Source organism: Pongo pygmaeus, chromosome 19, assembly GCF_028885625.2.
Source record: "Pongo pygmaeus isolate AG05252 chromosome 19, NHGRI_mPonPyg2-v2.0_pri, whole genome shotgun sequence".
NCBI lineage: Eukaryota > Metazoa > Chordata > Mammalia > Primates > Hominidae > Pongo > Pongo pygmaeus.
This window is the reverse complement of record NC_072392.2, coordinates 81,653,630-81,672,236: the sequence shown is the minus strand read 5'-3', so window position 1 is coordinate 81,672,236 and position 18,607 is coordinate 81,653,630. Positions and strand designations below refer to the sequence as shown.

Here is an 18,607-nt window from a genome sequence, read left to right as displayed (position 1 = left end):
TGTCAATCAGATGTGAAACAAACCAACATTACTGAGGATGACTTTACCCACAAAAAGAAAGAAAAGGTTAAATGGATTAGTTTACAAATGCCTGAATTATTTACAAACTACGCTTTTCAAGGTTAGTTATCAAAAGTTCAAGTTATTCTCTACAACAGTCATTAAAAAAAATCTTCTTTTAAGGTGAAGTAAATTAAAAGATTAGAGGTGTAGGGAACTCATGCAGGCTAAACCAAAGAGGAGAAGGCAAAGCTGACCAAGCCATCAGACCACGCCTGATGCTGACAGCGGTGAAATATACCTCGTGGGCGACTCGGTAACGTCTGACAACCTTCAAAGAAAGGAGAAAACAAAAAGTTGTAGGAGAGGAAAAAAAAATGGATGAAGGTGAAAAAAAAAAAAGAAGGAAAAAGCAGCAGTGAGAGGCAGGCAGCACAAAGCCAGCTTATCAGCCAACCCTCGTCTATAGGTCTGTGGGCTTGGGGAGCAGCTGGGACAGCGGCAGCAGGGACTTGAGTCTGAAGCACATTCAGAGCAAGGGAAAGCAAAGGCTCACGGCAGTGCAGAGATCCAGGATGCTGACAGAGTGGGGCTGGAACAGAGGCAGTGCTGAGAGGTGCTTAAGGCCAGAGCAGCCTCCTGGCTAAGGCTACAAGGGACATGGTAGAGAACCATGTGGTTCTGGACACAGGGGACTGCAGACCATGGCTCAGATGGCGCTTTCCCTGGGCCAAGAGCCTCTCTGTTCACTTGGACAATAATTGGGCCAGGGAGGAGGGGGAACTATATACACTCACACCAAATACCCAGGGCAGCCAGACCACTGGACCAGTCTGGCCCCTGGGCACAGATGGCCAACATCCTCTTCCCTTCTCCTACCTATCTTGGCTCCTTTCTTCAAAAGAGTGACAACAACAGAAGTGTTCCGGCACCCCACTGCCCTATCCAAAGGGCGCATTCCACTGTAGTCAACGTGCTCAATCATGGCCCCATGATCTACCAGGAACTGGACCTAGGACATGGATCAAACAGAGACGTTAGGACAGGCGTAATGGCTCAGCACTGTTCCACCGAGGGCTCTGGCTGCTGCCTGCCCTTTTTCAACTGCTGGCCTACCCCAGGCTATGCCGCCATGGTATTTCAGGCCTTAGCTATATTCTTGATCTTTAATAGCATTTTGAATATTCTTGCTCTCTAGTAAGTATAGATCTGAGAGCTCTGTATCAGGAATCATCAATACATCACGCCACTTTCAACCCCAGGTAGTATGGATGGAGAACAGCCCCTCTCTCTGCTCTCTTGAGGCTTGTTTAAAGGTACTTACCACCTCAGCATCGCCATAGAAAGCTGCCAGATCCAGTGGGGTACGGCCATTCTTGTCAGCATGGTCTGTGGCAGCTCCATTATCCACCAGAGAACGTACTACTGAGAGATGGCCCTTCAAACAAGCCCAGCTGAGGGCTGTCAATCCTTCTTTGTCCATAAGAGCAATGGAGGCACCTGCAAAGGCAAGTGATAGCACAGGGCTGAGGAGACACGGAATTGCACAGCAGGAGGGGAAGTGCGCTGAAGGGGCATGCTCCTCCAAAGAACACTGCTCGTTTCTGGACTATTTCCATTTTAAGACTGATCCTGGTATGCCAGTTGTATCTCAACTGTTGAAAGTTCATCCTATAAGCTTTCAATAAAACAGATTCCAGTCGTTTTACTGAGAATTCAGGGTCATCTACAGTCTATTCCTAATTATTCTCTATAGCTGTTTTATTATTCCCCTTTGAGAATCCTCCACTTCGGCCAAATGGATGTGCTCACTGCCTCTCAGATCTCCCGTCAATCCTCCCGCATCCTCACTCTCTGCCTCTCGGATCTCCCGTCAATCCTCCTGCATCCTCACTCTTGGTCATGCTGCTCCATGTGTGGAAGAGCTTTTCTTCCCCCATGACTTGCCTCACTTCTTCTAATTCTCTAGGAACTATCTCCATCCTCCTGCCTCTAAGAAGCTTCTCACAGTTTACTGCTACCTCATCTTAAGTATGCTTAACATAAGTCAACTTATTCCATTATTTATCTATTTTTATGTATTCTATTTGCATGTAATAAATTCTCAATGAGCATTTTCTTCTTCTTCTTCTTCTTCTTTTGTTTTTTGAGATGGAGTCTTGCTCTGTTGCCCTGGCTGGAGTGCAGTGGCCCAATCTTGGCTCACTGCAACCTCCACCTCCCGGGTTCAGACAATTCTCCTGCCTCAGCCTCCTAAGTAGCTGGGATTAAAGGCATGCACCACCATGCCTGGCTAATTTTTATATTTTTAGTAGAGATGGGTTTCACCATGTTGGCCAGGCTGGTCTTGAACTCCTGACCTCAAGTGATCCACCTGCCTCGGCCCTCACTGCACCAGAGCTCAGTGAACGTTTTCTGAACTGAGCAGAAGCTTTCCATTGATAATAGTGCTAACTCCTTGAGACAGTCTCATCAAATAGGAGCCCAGGACATGTTTGTCATTGATCACAATGCCAGGGCCCCTTCTCCCTCCCCAGGTGGGGGAAATAAACACGAGAGGACACTGAGCCCAGGTCACGAAAGAAATCTGGAGTTTAACCTAATAAAGTTAAATTCATAGAGTCAAAGAATAAAATGGTGGTTACCAGAAACTAGGAGATAGGGGGGATTGGAGAGATGTTGGTCAAAGACACAACATTCACTTAGAAAGAAGAAATAAGTTCAAGAGATCTACGGTACTAGTTGTTAACTAGTACACTAAATCTACTCTATAGTTAACTATAATCATAGTGATAGTTAATAACAATATATACTTGAAAATTGCTGTGAAAGTACATTTTAAGCGTTTTCGCCAGAAGAAAAAAGTGTGTAAGGTAATGCACACATTAAGTAGCTTGATTTAGCCATTCCACAATGTATACATATACAGCTTGAGTATCCCTAATCTGAAAATCTGAAATCAGAAACGCTCCACAATCTGAACCTTTTTGAGCACCAACATGACACTCAAAGGAAATACTCATTGCAGCATTTTGGATTTCACATTTTTGGATTAGAAATGCTCAACCAGTAAGTATAATGCAAATAGTTCAAAATGCAAAAAATAAAATCCCAACAGAAGCGGTTCAGATAAGCGATATATAAAACCAAGCATTTCAGATAAGGGATATACAGCCTGCATCAAAACATCATGTTGTACACCATAAACACTGTTCCTTTTTATGGTTAGATATGTTTAGCTACACAAATACCACTGTGTTACAACTGTTTACAGTAACTCAGTGCAGTAATACGCTGTACGGGTCTGTAGCCTAGGAGCACCAGGCTATACTATACAGCCTAGGTGTGTAGTAGGCTATACCATCTAGGTTTGTGTAAGTGCACTCTATGATGTTTACAAATGACAAAATCACCTAAGGACACAATTCTTGGAATGCATTTCTCTGAACATATCCCCATCGTGAAGTGATACATAACTGCATATACCATTTTTACTTGTCAATTAAAAAAATAAATATTTGGCTGGGTGCAGTAACTCACACCTATAATCCCAGAACTTTTGGAGGCTGAGGTGGGAGGACTGCTTGAGGCCAGAAATCTGAGACCAGCCTGGGCAACATGGTGAGACTGTCTCTACAAAAAACTAAAAAATTAGCCAGGTGTGGTGGTGTGAGCCTGTAGTCTTAGCTACTAGGAAGGCTGAGATGGGAGGATGAGATGGGAGGATCGCTTGAGCCCAGGGGTTCCAGGCTTTGGTGAGCTATGATCAGGCCACTGCACTCCAGCCTGGGTGATGGAGTGAGACCTTGCCTCTAAAAAAAGACAAAAACAAATACAAATAAAATAAACAAGAAATTCAGAGTTTAAACTACTCAGCCTTATTCAATAACTCCATCCCCACTTTTAAATTCTCCATCCACCCCTTCATATTCTGGATCTGTTTCCCTTCAACATTTCTATTTTCACTTGAAAGGATCAAGCATACTTGACATGCTGTTTTGTAATCAGTCTAAAATCCAATATACATTTGGTTCTTAAGGCCCAGACTGTAAGGCCTTCGATGGTAAGAAGCGTATTATTTACTTGCTAGAAGAGTACCTAAGACAACTCTTTTCACACAGTAGGCATGTCATATTTAACTACATCAGAGATCAACTTACTGCACTGGGACACTTGGCTGCCCCCTCAGCTGGACAGGATTCAGATGTCAGCTCAAGCTTAGGACCTGCCACAGCAGGCTCAGGGTTTACTCAGCAGTTATCTAGCCTATCACCTTTGCATCTCTGGACGTCAGTAGAGTCTGTGGTTTCCCACAGGAGGATGAAAAGCTGGAAGGGACCATACCTTAATCCTGATGAGAGCCATTTATGTATTGGTATAGTTTGCAATTAAAACACTGACTCTAACATGGAATAAGTTTAAATACAGAAGAGAATCCAAGGCGTTTTCTCAGATACAACATCTATAAATTTCCTGGACAAAGTATCCAGTGGAAGAAAAAGTAGGATAAGAAAGTTTTGGATGTATATTATAGATGAACTGATTTTTCCAAAGATAAGGAAAGAAAAGAAATTAAAAGGAGATACATATGAAACAAATCCATAATATGTTAAATACTTCCAAAATCCAATTTGTAATCTTCCTCTTCTCTCTTTTCTTTCTCATGCAGTTAATGAAATCACAATTCTCCCAAATGTCCGTCTTACAACTCTGGAGTTATCTTTAACTGTTCTATCCTTATTTCCTACATCTAATCAGACTTCATATCCAAAATACCTCTTGCACACAGCCCTTTTTTGTTCTATGCTGAAAGCTACTGCCCTTGGGTTAGGACCTCATTATGCCTCATATGTTCCATTACGATGGCTTCCTAACTGATCTCCTGGCTGCTTTGTCAAATCTGCTGTTCACATACTGCCAGAGTGATTGTTTTTAAAGCATAACTCTGCCATCAATTCCTTATTTAAAATTTTTTAAAGCCTCCCCAGATTCCTTTAGAATTAAGTCCAGATTCTTCTAACTTGGTCCTTTTCCATTTCCATATACCTTCCCAATTTTATTTTCCGTAGTCCCCTTACACTTTACTAGACAGCTTGCATATTTCTCCAAACCTGTCACTCCTGTTCGGCCTTTCATCTATGTTACTTCCTCTCCCTAAATACAGAACATTTTTCCTCTTCGAATTTCAAAGTCTGTCCTAGTCTAACTCAAAGGACGCCTGTATCAGAACACTCAGGATTCTCCGCTTTTTAAGGCATTTATCTTTGTTTCATCTCTTCCTTGCCACATTATAGACCCTTTGAGGGCACAGGTTATAGTGTATTAATTAAAAAAGTCAGAACCACTCATAGTTCCTAGTATAGTGTTCTGCTAATAACATAGCCTAAATAAATCTTTGTTGAATTCATTAAGCCTCTCATTTAAGTGTGGAAAAAAATGAAACGGTCTAAAGATGAAAATGTCTTCACTGGTAAGGGAGAACAAATATCTGGAATCTATGGCTACGGAGCCTCTACTGGCACATGACAGGTACTTTGCAGCTATCTAAAGGTTATCAGTGGCTCAAGAGTTCCTGCCTCTTTCAGTGGACTTGGTTTGTTCTGGAATATTTACTCCGGACACATCTTATCTTGAGAATCTAGGCCCATCCTTCCTCCTCCCTGCTTCCCCAGCAGAATGAAGAGAGATACCATGAAGCCAAATTTCTTTGGTAGCTTATACGGGGAAGGCAAGAGCCACTTCGCACCCTGTAAGAGCAACTCTCTGATTCTGACCCAGCCTTGAGTCTGAGTCTGTGGAAAAAAATCTTACTTGAGGGATACAGCTAAAGATCCAGTTAAGTCTTTGACTGAGCTGTAGTTTGAAATCTTAGAAGAAACCTAATTTCCTCCTAATTAAACTACCCTCAGCTGCTCTGGCCTAGGCATAATTCTTCAGGAGGTTGGTTTCCTTGAAGGAAAGTACATGTGCTTGTGGATATAATTACAGACATTTGGGTCCAGTTTACTAATAGTGGAGGTTAATTGGAATGACTGCCTCTGTCTCTTGCTTCAAGTAAATGCTCAAGCTCCACTAGATGGCACTGCAGAGTCACCAGTGATGAGCTTTTTCTACTACAGAGGTCCACCATCAGCAGCCACTGTTATGCACAGTGTTATGTGATGGAGGTCACAGCAACCAACAGGAGCCTGACGTGCTTTATGATGGTGGTGTGATCATCATCTTCTTTAACTTATTTCCCATTCACCAGGAATTTGTGGGTGTTGGTAAGTGTCAAAAGGAATTTATTACTACAGGGTAATAATCTTGATCCCCCAAATAGGATCCCACAGTCAGCAGGGGTCTTCACTGGCATTTGCCTCCTTTGAATTCAAGAAATATATTAGTTGTGCAGGCTTACAAAAGAATTGATAAAGTTAAAGTCAAAACACGATCCCTGGAAGATGAACATTTATTGAGTATATATTTTTTAAAAATCAAAGTTTGGAGACTACTGATCTGAATGAGAATTTAGAATATGTTAATTTCATTTAAATCCCTTAAGTCATAAAGAAATAGAGAGTATCAGAGTTAGAAGCATTACACTGAATACAAGAGGGGAGGAGATACCTTTCATTTTCCAACCAACTGGATTAATATCTGTTCTTAGCATCTCCTGGGATCCATTGCTGGAAATCATGAGTTCACCAGGTAATTATGGAAACTGGCCAGCCAGCTCTAGCATCCCAAGACTAACCTTGTGCAAGTAGAAAGTCCACAGTTCCTAGATGGCCTTCGGAAGCAGCCATCATCAGGGGAGTGCGGCCCTGCTTGTCTGCCATGTTGACATCAGCTCCATGGGTGAGTAAAAGATCAACAATCTGCAAGTGCAGAGAAACAGAGACCAATTAGCCCAAAGAAGAGGTGCTGAGAAGACACGTGCACACTATCTCTTACTCTGTAGGAATTCCTACTGCTGTACGAGTCACCCATGTATCTTTCCACTTCCCCCTATAAGTACCTGTATAGTCCTAGTACCATGTGATTTAATCTCTAACTCTCGTAGGGACAGCCAAATGAGAAGGATTCAACTCTCAATGTCTGACTCAGCTACTAAGTAAAAAAGAACTTAACAAAGGCCAAGATGTAGGATTAAACAATCCCATAGTGGAAGTTCCAACATAAATCACTTCTTTATTGCCCTCTAGTGGTTGCAAATCTGCCTGTAGTTAATACTTGCAACTGAACTGAACATAATCAAGTGACTCTGGTAACTCTTTAGGGCTGTTTGGCTTCTACAGCCTTTTTTCTATTGAAATACTTCTGAAGATTATTATCAGTGTGCTTTCCTTTCCGTCGTAAGTGTATAAATTAACATTTATCCAGAATCCAAACATCTAAAAGGATTGTATCATTAGAATTTGCATTCACTGTATTTTCTTTTAGTAAGTCTCAGACATCTGCAAGTAAGTGATTAGCAGAAGTCCGCTGAGAAATGAAACTTCCAAGGAGTCTTTGGATACTGTGAAATGTGAGAAGGAGGTCACTGTATCACCAGGACATAAGTAGTTAGTCCTTCCATACCATCTGTATCAAGTGATGGTTTTGAATGTTAACTGTCGTATTCTCGATTAACCAGAATATTCATAACAAAGGTCCAAGTCCTCAAAACTGATCACTGCTGGGTAACCCAAACTTTACTTGTGATCATTTTGCTCTGTGCATCAGAAGTCCTCACCTAGAACTCAGTCCTGCCTGAGGGACTGGAAGCTGTCACCCTGCTTACCTGCCAGTGGCCCTGGCGCACTGTGCTGAATAGTGGCACTGCCCCTCGGCGGTTTGGCTGGGCCACTGCTGCCCCTTGTTCCAAGAGCAAACGGCACACCTCCAGTTTGCCCCTTCCGGCTGCAGCTGTTAGGGCTAAGGGCAGAGAACAAAGATTGAGGATAGGTGGTTCTTGTCCTCTCCAGCACTCCATGTTAAACGTGACATATCCCTGTGTTTCATTAATGTAATTGCTACTTTACTTCTAAGAATAATGATTTTTGCCACCTTTTCCATAAAGAAGAGTTCTAAAGAAAAATAATGAATAAAGACACATTTAAATTGCCTCACGATATTTGGGGACAATAATAATAATAATAAATCTATTGAAAATCCGCCTTTAATCAAACTCACTTGGTTTCATTTTTCCTAACCAGACTGTCTTCTCTGCTTTGGTCTACCTCTCCTTTGGTACCTCTTCCTAGCTACAAACTCTGTTAGTCTACGTGTGGGTGGAATCTAAAGACAAGAGTCTTTGCAGAGATAAAAAGTTTTTTTTTGTTTTGTTTTGTTTTAGAATTAGCTGGGCACTACCTCCAGCCAAGCTCTACCCCTGGGCTCTTAAGCCTAGAGAACCAAAGTTAGGAATTGCAGTCCAAGGTCTTGGGCCAGTTTTCATTCTTTTTCTTCATTAGTTGATACAGAAGTTTCTGGTACATTTGCAATCATTTTTTATATAAGGATTAGAATGATTCAAGGTAGCGGTCTTAAAGATGAGAGAAGAGGTATGACAAAGACTATTTTCTTCTGAATATAAAATAATGAAGTCACAGGTAAAAATAGCTACAGTGAGTTTAAGAGACACATTAGGAAAAAAACAGAAACATTCTTCTTTTTGTGCCGCTGTCCACTGATAATATGATCTCTGATACAAAGGAGATTTTATGAATGCCTATTTTGTCTTCAGAGTGTCATTTCAACAGTAGAAAGAGGAGTTTGGAGATATGAAGTCTATCTTTTAACAAATATGTATTTGTTTCATTTAACCATGGGATCTCAGGTGCACAAATCTATTGTTTTAAAAAATGAGGGGTATGGAGGATGGAAACACTGTTAAAACATGTAGGAGTTATACTTCATTTGAAAGAAAGAGGATAAAGATTTTTTATTTTTCCAAATTGACTTAAAAATTGATGTAGTAGTCAGCAGGTTCTTCTTTTATTATGGCCTCCTACTCCAGAAACAAACCAGAAAATGATAATATTTGGCAGGCACAGATACTGCAGTTCGCAAACTTTAAAACGTATTCAGAGAAGCAAATAAAATTTACATCAAATGGACATTTGCATTTCTTTCCACGTAAGTGCAAATTATGGCATTTTGTCTCTGGACTTCGCCAAATTTATCCACTACTGAGTCATATGCAAAATGAAAACTACCTGTAATTTCTGCAAGTATAAACCTTCAAGTAACATTTTCCTTCCTTCTGCAAGGATAAGAAGGACTTATGAAGTAAAATGTGGTAATTTTAGAAGATACATGCACTCTTAAACCAGTTCTATCTATGGCTTGTCTTATGTGTATTTTCAATTTTAGTTGAAACTCCTGACATTGGCATTTCTTTTCAGTTCCTTACAAGGAGGGCAGTGGCTTGGTCCTATCTGAGGTGAGGGTCATTTCCAACCCTGAGTGGGTGAGCTCAGGTGTTAATGGCTGTAATTATTTCCTGGACAAAGAAGTTTTATCTCTTGTTTTTTAAATATAAGTGATGTTCCCTCTTTCTCAAATTCATATTTCTAATAGGTTAGAAAACAAATTGTGAGTTCTATATATGGGTCAGAACACAAGAGTAGTTTAATAATATGACTGGATAGACACTTATTAGGAAACATAAGAATTATCTCAGTGCATAAAACAAACCATTTGGAAAATTTCTAACTCGCATTCTGAATCTGTTTAAAGTAGTTACTAGGTTGATAAGGTTGCAGCAAACCTCTCTATGTGAGGGGGCCAAATACATTATTTTTCATGAAAGAACTTACAGCATCCTAGAGAAAATACAGACAGTATTTCAGAATCAAGCCTCTCACTAATGATGCCAGTTCACAGAACACATCTGAATATTCACAACCAGTGCCCATCTGGAAAGCCATACTGTCCAGTCTGACAATTCTATTGCTCTGGCTGCCCCATTTCTCCCCACTGGATAACACATTTATATGTGAGGGAATGTTCCATTTGGCCTTTTTCTTTGTTGTATCATCTCTGTTGTTGAGGTTATGATGTCATTTGGCAGCAACCTTCAGCTGATAGCTGGACATGGTTAACACAGCTGGCCAATTTCATCTCAGAACAACACAACTATGTAAAATGGAGTCTGGGCTTTTCAAAATCCAAGAGCAAGGAGTTGTAAGTCTGGATTTTATATGAGATTTATCAAAAACTGTTAAAACTTTCTAAAAGAAAGGAGATGAAGGTAAAGCCAATTCTATAAAACATCAAACTGCAAACAGAGCAGTTAGGAGCCAACTTTCTTCCTAAAAGAGCAGTAACAGAATTTGTTCCCTAGCTTGTCAGCATCTGACGAGATGATCTGACAGAAATGGTCTTTTTTCAGCGGGAAACATCTAAGGAGTTGGAAGAGGCAGACAGGATGTAGCTCAGAGTTGGGGAAACAGCCAGAGTCTGCTTGGATGGGATGCTGACACTAAAGAGAATGCAGAGATACACATGACTCTTTCATCTACTTTCAACCTTGGAGAAGTCCAGCACAGACAGGTCATGTAAGATCAAGGGGTCAGGGAGGAGGGGGAAGTGGGTGGGGAGAAATAAACTGATCACTGCTATTCAAAATAACATTAATAAAACATTTATTGAGCTATATGTCAGACACTGCTCTCAAAGAACTCATGGTTGAGTAAGGAAACAGACGAATATGTTAATATAGAGTGTGATATGCACAATGGAGATATGTCCTTGGTATGAGGGAGAGCACAGAGGAAGAGGTTTCTGAGATGGCCTCCAGGTAGAGATGATAATGTGAGTTAGATGCTGAAAGATGAACAGGAGATTTACAGGCATGGAAGGTGTGGGGTGGGCCAAGGGAGAGCATGAATAAAGGCACTGAGGGGAAAACAATATGTTTACTGTTATTGGAATTACTGGAGAAGACAGGCAATATATGAGGCTGAAGATTATTACTGGTCTTTTTATGCTACATTAAACGACTTAATCCTACAAGTAGTAAATGAAGGTTAGAAAGCAGGAAAGTGACACAAACAGACTATGGCTTAAAAAGATCACTTTGGCTGAAGTCTGAGAGATGTATCACAAAAGGGTGAGGCTAGAGGCAGAAGCTCAATTAGGAGGTAGTTGCAATAATCTAGGCAAACGATGATGAGGGCAGGAATTAAAGGAATCCAGTAAGTTTATTTCGTAAACTCTGGTTTCTTTTTGGGGCCATGTATTTCCAGGGTTGGCCTCCAGAGTTGCTAGAAGCTCTTAGTGCTGGTCCTGGTCTGTGCCCACAACACAAGGGAGAGGAGGGTGTGGTGCAACAATCTTGTCACCTTGTTTGCTTTTCTTCTGTGGTGTTCCATAAGAAGTCTGTGAAAACTCTACGGGATGGGAGGGGGTCAGCAGATAGTGAAAGCTGGATGTAAGATGATGACATCTGGAAAGATAAAGAGGCTGCAAAGGGAAGATGAAAGCAACCAGGATGCTCTAGTGATCTGCCTTCAGAAAATCTAATATGTAAAAATCACATCCAATTAATATTCTAAGATTCACTTTCTCCCTCTACATTTTAACATCTCTGAAATTGGAATGCATCTTACAATTAATGTAATAATAAAGAATTGTGTCAGTATAGTTGGCAGAAGTTGTTTGTTTTTGTAGTGGCACATAAAATAATGGCTACGTAGTTTCTTAAAGTTAATGGTGTCTTAGATTTGATACAGTAAGTGATACATATTATAGGGAACATCATGACCATTGTATTTTCCTTAGGTTAAAAATTGTCACTTAGGTCCTGGTTGCAGATATGAGCCCCCACCAACTAGCTTTGGGTCACAGACCACTTTTGTATGTGAAAATATGTGTAAGATTTTGTCATGGGAGGAAGCATCATAATTCAATAGGTCATTATAAAATTTAAACGATCATGTGCTATAAGTTAGAAAGGCACATGTATGTTTAATAAACATCACTGTAGATAGAACAGTAAATCAAAGTCCATTCTATACTAGTGATGAGTTGTAGGGTCACTGTCACATAATAAACATTATTTTCCAGAATTTTTACTGAAATAAAATAATTTTTCATAGATATAGAAATTGTATTACAGCCATGCACGGTGGCTCACGCCTGTAACCCTAGCACTTTGGGAGGCTGAGGTGGGGAGATCACCTGAGGTCAGGGGTTTGAGACCAGCCTGGCCAACATGGTGAAACCCCATCTTTACTAAAAATACAAAAAAAAAAAATTAGGTGTGGTGGTGCACGCCTATAATCCCAGCTACTCGGGAGGCTGAGGCAGGAGAATCACTTGAACCCAGGAGGCAGAGGTTGCAGTGAGCCGAGATTGTGTCACTGCACTCCAGCCTGGGGGACAGAGTGAGACTCTGTCTCAAAAAAAAGAAAAAAAAGAAATCATATTACAAATAAATTTCATCTTAACTCATGTTTAAGTGGCTCTTTATGTTTATAATATTATAATTATATTGTACATATGCATAAGTCAAACACAACACAATTCTGATTATAAGCAAACACATGAAGTTTTGATTTTTTAAAATCTTGAGATATGGTACATATGTACAAAATTCACTGTAAACATTTATTGTGTACTTTAAGGAATGAAATATTTTAAAAATCCTGAGGCCATAAAATTTTATTCTAATAAGAAATTCATGTCAATAAAAATAAGTCCTCCATTTAATTCATGCCCTTTTTGAACATTTTTAAGGATTTCTTTCAAGTATGCCATTAGAATGTGTTTGATATTCATCGCTATGACTATTAGTCTTGTAATTTCTATTCATTATCACCATGGGGACATGCCACCACCCTTTAGGAGGTCTGAGAAAAGCGTTCTTACTCAAGCTCCCCATGGCGCCCCCACCACCGTGGTAGTACACGATGCCAGGCTTCAGGGTGCAGGTAGATGCCTTGGGCTGGTACAGCTTCACAGGGATTGTCCCAAAGAGGAAATCGCTGCTGTCAGTGGTTACACCGCCATGCCCTTGGCAACAAAGGGTCTGCTGGAGATGTGGCAACACTGTTGGAGAAGGCTGTGCTGATAGAAACACACCAACATGTCCCTCCTGCAGCTCTAGGTCACACACATATGCATACTCCAGAGTGGCTCATGTCCTGCCCAGTTCCTTCCCCTCAGCCTGTCCCCTGGCTTCCCTCAGGGTGGGGCTCCAGAGACAGCAGCTGTTTCCAGCTGTACACTTTCCTTTAATCTGTCATAGACTCTTAAGCTGCAGCTGCCAGGCATCTGCTCCCTTTGGATCTTACAAAAGGAGGGATTATTCGAGAAGCAAATTCCTGAGTTTTGGACCATTCCACATGATGTTAAAGCAGTCAGGAAATGTGTGTAAGACTTTGTCACGAGAAGAAATGCCACAATAGGTCTTTATAAGTTTTAAATGAGTTCAAGAACCTCTTATTTTTAATAACACTCTTATCCTAACCCAAATGCATACCCTTCTTGTTTAGTAAAATATTCTCCCTAGATTGGCCATCTCAATATTGGTCTACTTCTCCTGGAAAATATGACACATATCTGGGGTTACTCTACAGTTTTCATTGCCCTGGTTTCATAGAAACACATCCAAGGTTACTAATGTTTCTCCAGATGCTGCAGTTTAGACTTGGAGGGAAGACAACAATCATTTCCTGCAAAGGCCACGAGGAAGAGGCTTCTGTTTGCATTGTAAGTACCGAACGATACAGAAACTGATTTGCTACAGACCAACAGGAACTGCATAAGGCTGGGCCCTCATTGTGCATCCAGATAGCAACTTTACTCATAATGTATTAGATTAATTGTGTCAGATACCATGCTACCACAGTAACATTTTGTTAAGCCAGAGGTGTGGGTGAAAATTTAACATCCTGGTTAACAAATGCAAGGGGAAAGAGTTATTTTGATGGGAGAAATATTTATTCCTAACTACTACAAGGATCACATAAAAAGGAGACAGGCCACAATTATTTTCTGCTCTGGTTTGGCACATTGTAAGGTAACTTTCTGTCTTTTAAAAATATTTGGAAGCAAGAGAGGGAAAAAGTTTTGTTTGAAAGAAGACTCTGGTGCAAAGAGTATGGAGAATCCACAGGGAAAGAGGATTGAAGGAGGAAAATTGCTTGACTGCTTAGTTTGGCTGAATCAGTCTCCATTACAAAAGCCTGAGACAGAAGACTGCCAAATGTATGCCAGGGAAAAAATAAGGGAGCGAGATTTGAGAGTCCACACAAACACAACACATTCTTGAGGGCAACGTCCATGAGAGGTACCTGTCTCGCCCCAGAGACTGTCAAAGCTGTTGATCTGTGCTCGCTCTACTTCCTCTTCATCTTTTTCTGGAAGATCAAGTAGGTAGGAGACAATCTGAAACAAAAAGTTGTGTCAGCTCAAACTTCAGGTGGAAAACTATGCTATTGACACTAGCCTGTGAGGTTTGGAAGATGCTTGGATGATCCAAGTATCACTAAATCTCTTGCACACAAAAGGAATCAGAACTGACTGTCCTAATAAAGAAACCCACAGCTTCCATGATGAGCATTTGTCTTATCAGGTATGGTTTACACATTTCTCTAGAATGCAATTCACTTACATAGCATGTGATGTTTTAAAAATTACATATTCTTCATATTTAAGTTAAAGAAGCAATCCTTCCTCCTCCCTATAAAAAAACCATAGAAAATAAATATGAGAAAACTGAGGGCCTGTTTTTCTTTCTTTTTTTTTTTTTTTGAGACAGGGTCTCGTTCTGTCACCTAGACTGGAGTGCAGTAATGTGTTCATGACTCACTGCAGTCTTGACATCCCAGGCTCAAGCAATCTTTGCACTTCAGCCTCCGGATTAGCTGGGACTACAGGCATGCACCACCACACCTGGCTAATTAAAAAAGTTTTTTTTTTTTTTTTTTTTTTCCAGAGATGGGGGTCTTGCCATGTTGTCCAGGGTGGTCTTGAACTCCTGGCCTCAAGTGATTCTCCTGCCTTGGTCTCCCAAAGTGCTGGGATTACAGGTGTGAGCCACTGCACCTGGCCCTGTGTTTCCTCAGAGTAAAGTGATTATCTTCCTTTTTCCTCTCAGATGTATAAGGACTGTTCTGGAACTAGTAAAGGGAGAAAAATCTCTAAACACAACGAAAAGTGACAGTTCTGCTTCTGGGAATTTGACTGAACAGGGTTAAAAAACCTCCCATAGATGATACAAATTTAATATTACTTAACACTCCCTTGGTGACATGTCAGCTCAGTTGATATGGTAGCTGTTTTGCTGATTATCCCACGCTTGCACTGGCCCATGAAAGCTGACTGTTAAATTCTCAGAAATTCTGAAAGCCATTTGTTTATTAGAAATCAAATAGCAATTAAATACATTAACATTAAAAACAAAGGTTAAAGAATACTCAAATCTCGCAACTTCCTATTATTTAACTATATCTTACTATTATCTACGCTGTTGAGGTTATTTATATTGATTGTGCATGTCTGCATGCTGGGAATATTACATCACAATGTGCTACTGTGCATCTCCTTTGTTTCAGTGATGTCACATTGGTAGCTTGAAATTGGCCATGATAGGAATATTTACACCCTTGAAACTGGCAAACATTATAAATCAGGGCTTCATTTAGTGCTAAAGCTGAAAGAGGATTCAGTTCAATGAATATAGTTTGTATGTGGATGAGAAGTAGTTTAACAGTAGATCACTTATCAGATTTAACGGCAGTACAGTTATTGAGAAAAGAGCAAACTGGGATGCAGCTCCATTTGTCAAACTTAGGTTATAAGTTACAACCACAGGTTAGCTAAAAATTTGGCAAAAATCAACAAAAGCATTCAATTAAGAGTATTATATAGTTCATTATTATTTGTAAGTTATGTGCAACATATTCTTTTTGTTTGTTTGTTTTTTTTGAGATGGAGTTCGCTCTTGTTGCCCAGGCTGGAGTACAATGGCATGATCTCAGCTCACTGCAACCTCCGCCTCCCGGGTTCACGCGATTCTCCTGTCTCGGCCTCCCGAGTAGCTGGGATTACAGGTGCCTACTGCCACGCCCGACTAATTTTTGTATTTTTAGTACAGATGGGGTTTCACCACGTTGGCCAGGCTGGTCTCCAACTTCCAACCTCAGGTGATCCACTCGCCTTGGCCTCCCAAAGTGTTGGGATTACAGGCGTGAGCCTGTAATTTTTTTTTTTTAATTATTTCAACTTTTATTGTAGATTCAAGGGCAGTGAATGTACAGGTTTGTTTCATGGTGTACTGGATGATGCCGAGGTTTGGGACACAAATGTTCCCATCACCCAGTAGTGGGGATAACAACAGTTTTTCAACCCTTTCCCCTTCTCTCCCCTCCCAGTAGTCCCCAGTGTCTACTGTTGCCTCTTTATGTCCATGAGTACTCAATGTTTAGCTCCTACTTATCAATGAGAACATGTGGTATTTGGTTTTCTGTTCCTGTGTTAATTCACTTAGGATATTGGCCTTCAGTTGCATCTATGTTGCTGCAAAGGACATGATTTTGTTCTTTTTATGGCTGTGTAGTATTCCATGGAAACACATTCTATCAGTAAAATTTATAATAAACGTATGCACACACACACAAACACACACCCCTGTTCCACCCCACACCCCTCTTCAGGGTTGGCTGTTAAACATTTCCTAGCACACTACCAATTCCCTACATTTGCCACTATTATTGTTATCATTAATAAATAAACTGTATAATGTTGAACAGTTTACCAAGCATCCCTTATAATAGCCTTGTATAAAGGAGTTTATTAGCTTCACTTTGCTGATGGGAAACTAAACTTCTAAGAGATTAGGTAAATTGTTCAAGGGCTAGAGTTAATGAATAGCGAGGCTGGGACTCAAATCTGGTCCTTCTGAGATTCTAAATGTTATGCTGTTCCTGTGCCACATTATCTAACCACGTGACTACACCTCAATAATTCATCTCTTTGAGCCTTGGTGCCACTGTCTGTTAAACAGGGAGGAAAACATGGAGAATAATTAGATCATTTCCACGGTCCTTTCCAACTCGCACCTTTCTATACCTACAATTTGAGGGACCTTGGCATTTGAATAAAGTGCTTCATGGAGTTTAATCTCCTTATTATTCAGAGCAGCGATCACGAATTCACATTAATTTGGTTGGCAATTTTGTCTTTGTGCAATCTTTTCTCCTGGTTTCCTGGGTCCTTCAATACATAGCTTGAAAAAACAATCCTATTGCCTACTTCTTACCTCAGTATAACCCATGCTGGCTGCAGCAATGAGGGCCTGTTGGATGGCATGGCTCTTCTTAAATACTCCTTGCTGCTGGCCGGCCATCGTCCAGTCACACTGAATCAAAAACTTGACAACCTCCAGATGACCTCGGAGTGCAGCATGAACCAAAGCACACTGCCCGTTCTTATCCAAATGATCCACCTAAGAGGAGAGGACAGGAGATCTGCGTGAACACAGACTTGTGGCTGAGCTCGCTATCTAGTCACATCCGCCACTGCACAAGCCTAGACTACTAAGAATCATCCTTTCCACTCCTGGAACCAATCTCTGAGCAAATTCAGGAGACTCTGCTCAGCCTAGATTATTACTGAGCTACAACTATGCTAAATGTCCCTCTGGGAAGAACTTCTTTTCCTCAGAAAAGGTCAGACTTTTGTTTTTGCATTCCAAGAAAAACAAAAACCAAAATTCTCAGTTTGAGCTTTGTCTTCCTGAGGTAAATTCTTCTTTGTCTCCTCAAATAGTTCATTTTAGACCAAGATTTGAGAAACCGGTAGCTCTGCTGGCATAAAAAAAATTAGCTTTGAAATCAAAAAAGGGAAGAAAAACATTATGAAGCTACAATTTTTTTGGCCTTCCAAAGAAGCAAAACATCTCACATCATGAATCATTTGACCACCAAACTTTGGCAAAGTCTGCTTCTCTCTTCCAGCAGGAGGGAAGACTCTTAAAGATCTACCCCAAATGGCTAGAGGCACTTCTGGCTTATTGCACCAATAGTAGTCTTTATAATTTCAGTGTTGGTTACAAGTGTAGGCTGAAAGAAGACCCTGATCAAGACTGATTTACCAGAAGGGCCTTCGTTTCAACAGATGAGTAGCCTTTCATTAGATGAGTAGCCTTTTTTGGTAGGTAGGTGGCACTTGTCCTGTGGTAGTTAGATCAGTTGAAAATATAAGTTCTGTTTCTGGCTTTCCTGCTGACTTCAGTTCCACCCAGCCATCCACATAGTGAATATTTACTGAATACAGAGTATGTGGCAAAGTACCATTTAGGTGAATAAGACAGTAATATATAGGTTCTGCTCTTAAGGACTCTCCAACAAGGTAGGGGAGATGTGACCAATGTGACAAGAGCCTGTCCAACAAAGGCGCGTATACAATAAATTTAAAGGAAAGTAAAAGTGAAATAACATTTCAGAGGAAGGAAAGATTAATTCCTGGCTAGAATCAGGAACAGATTCAGACAGAAATGTCTATCTTGACTGGCTGAGATGGAAAATGATTAATGTATTCTACTTTTTGTGAGAGTAGGGCATATGAAAGGGAAGTTTAAACTCTAAGGCTGAAAAGGTCTTTTGGGACAGAGCATGGATATTTCTGAATG

General features: G+C 40.6%; 1 protein-coding gene across 6 annotated transcripts in view; it reads right to left on the bottom strand.

The window, feature by feature from the left end:
* TANC2 (tetratricopeptide repeat, ankyrin repeat and coiled-coil containing 2) overlaps positions 1–18,607 on the bottom strand; it is a 487,927-nt gene that overhangs the window by 14,693 nt on the left and 454,627 nt on the right. For 4 of the 6 annotated variants that reach the window (XM_063657089.1, XM_054458934.2, XM_063657090.1 and 1 more), the window contains 7 exons: positions 17,237–17,422; positions 14,268–14,361; positions 7,766–7,899; positions 6,737–6,860; positions 1,325–1,500; positions 880–1,012; positions 302–331 (listed from right to left, as the gene is read on the bottom strand). In XM_063657089.1, the coding sequence (XP_063513159.1) occupies positions 302–331; positions 880–1,012; positions 1,325–1,500; positions 6,737–6,860; positions 7,766–7,899; positions 14,268–14,361; positions 17,237–17,422 (877 nt within the window). The remainder of the gene's footprint in view (positions 1–301; positions 332–879; positions 1,013–1,324; positions 1,501–6,736; positions 6,861–7,765; positions 7,900–14,267; positions 14,362–17,236; positions 17,423–18,607) is intronic. The other 2 variants (XM_063657088.1, XM_054458936.2) reach the window with 1 other exon arrangement.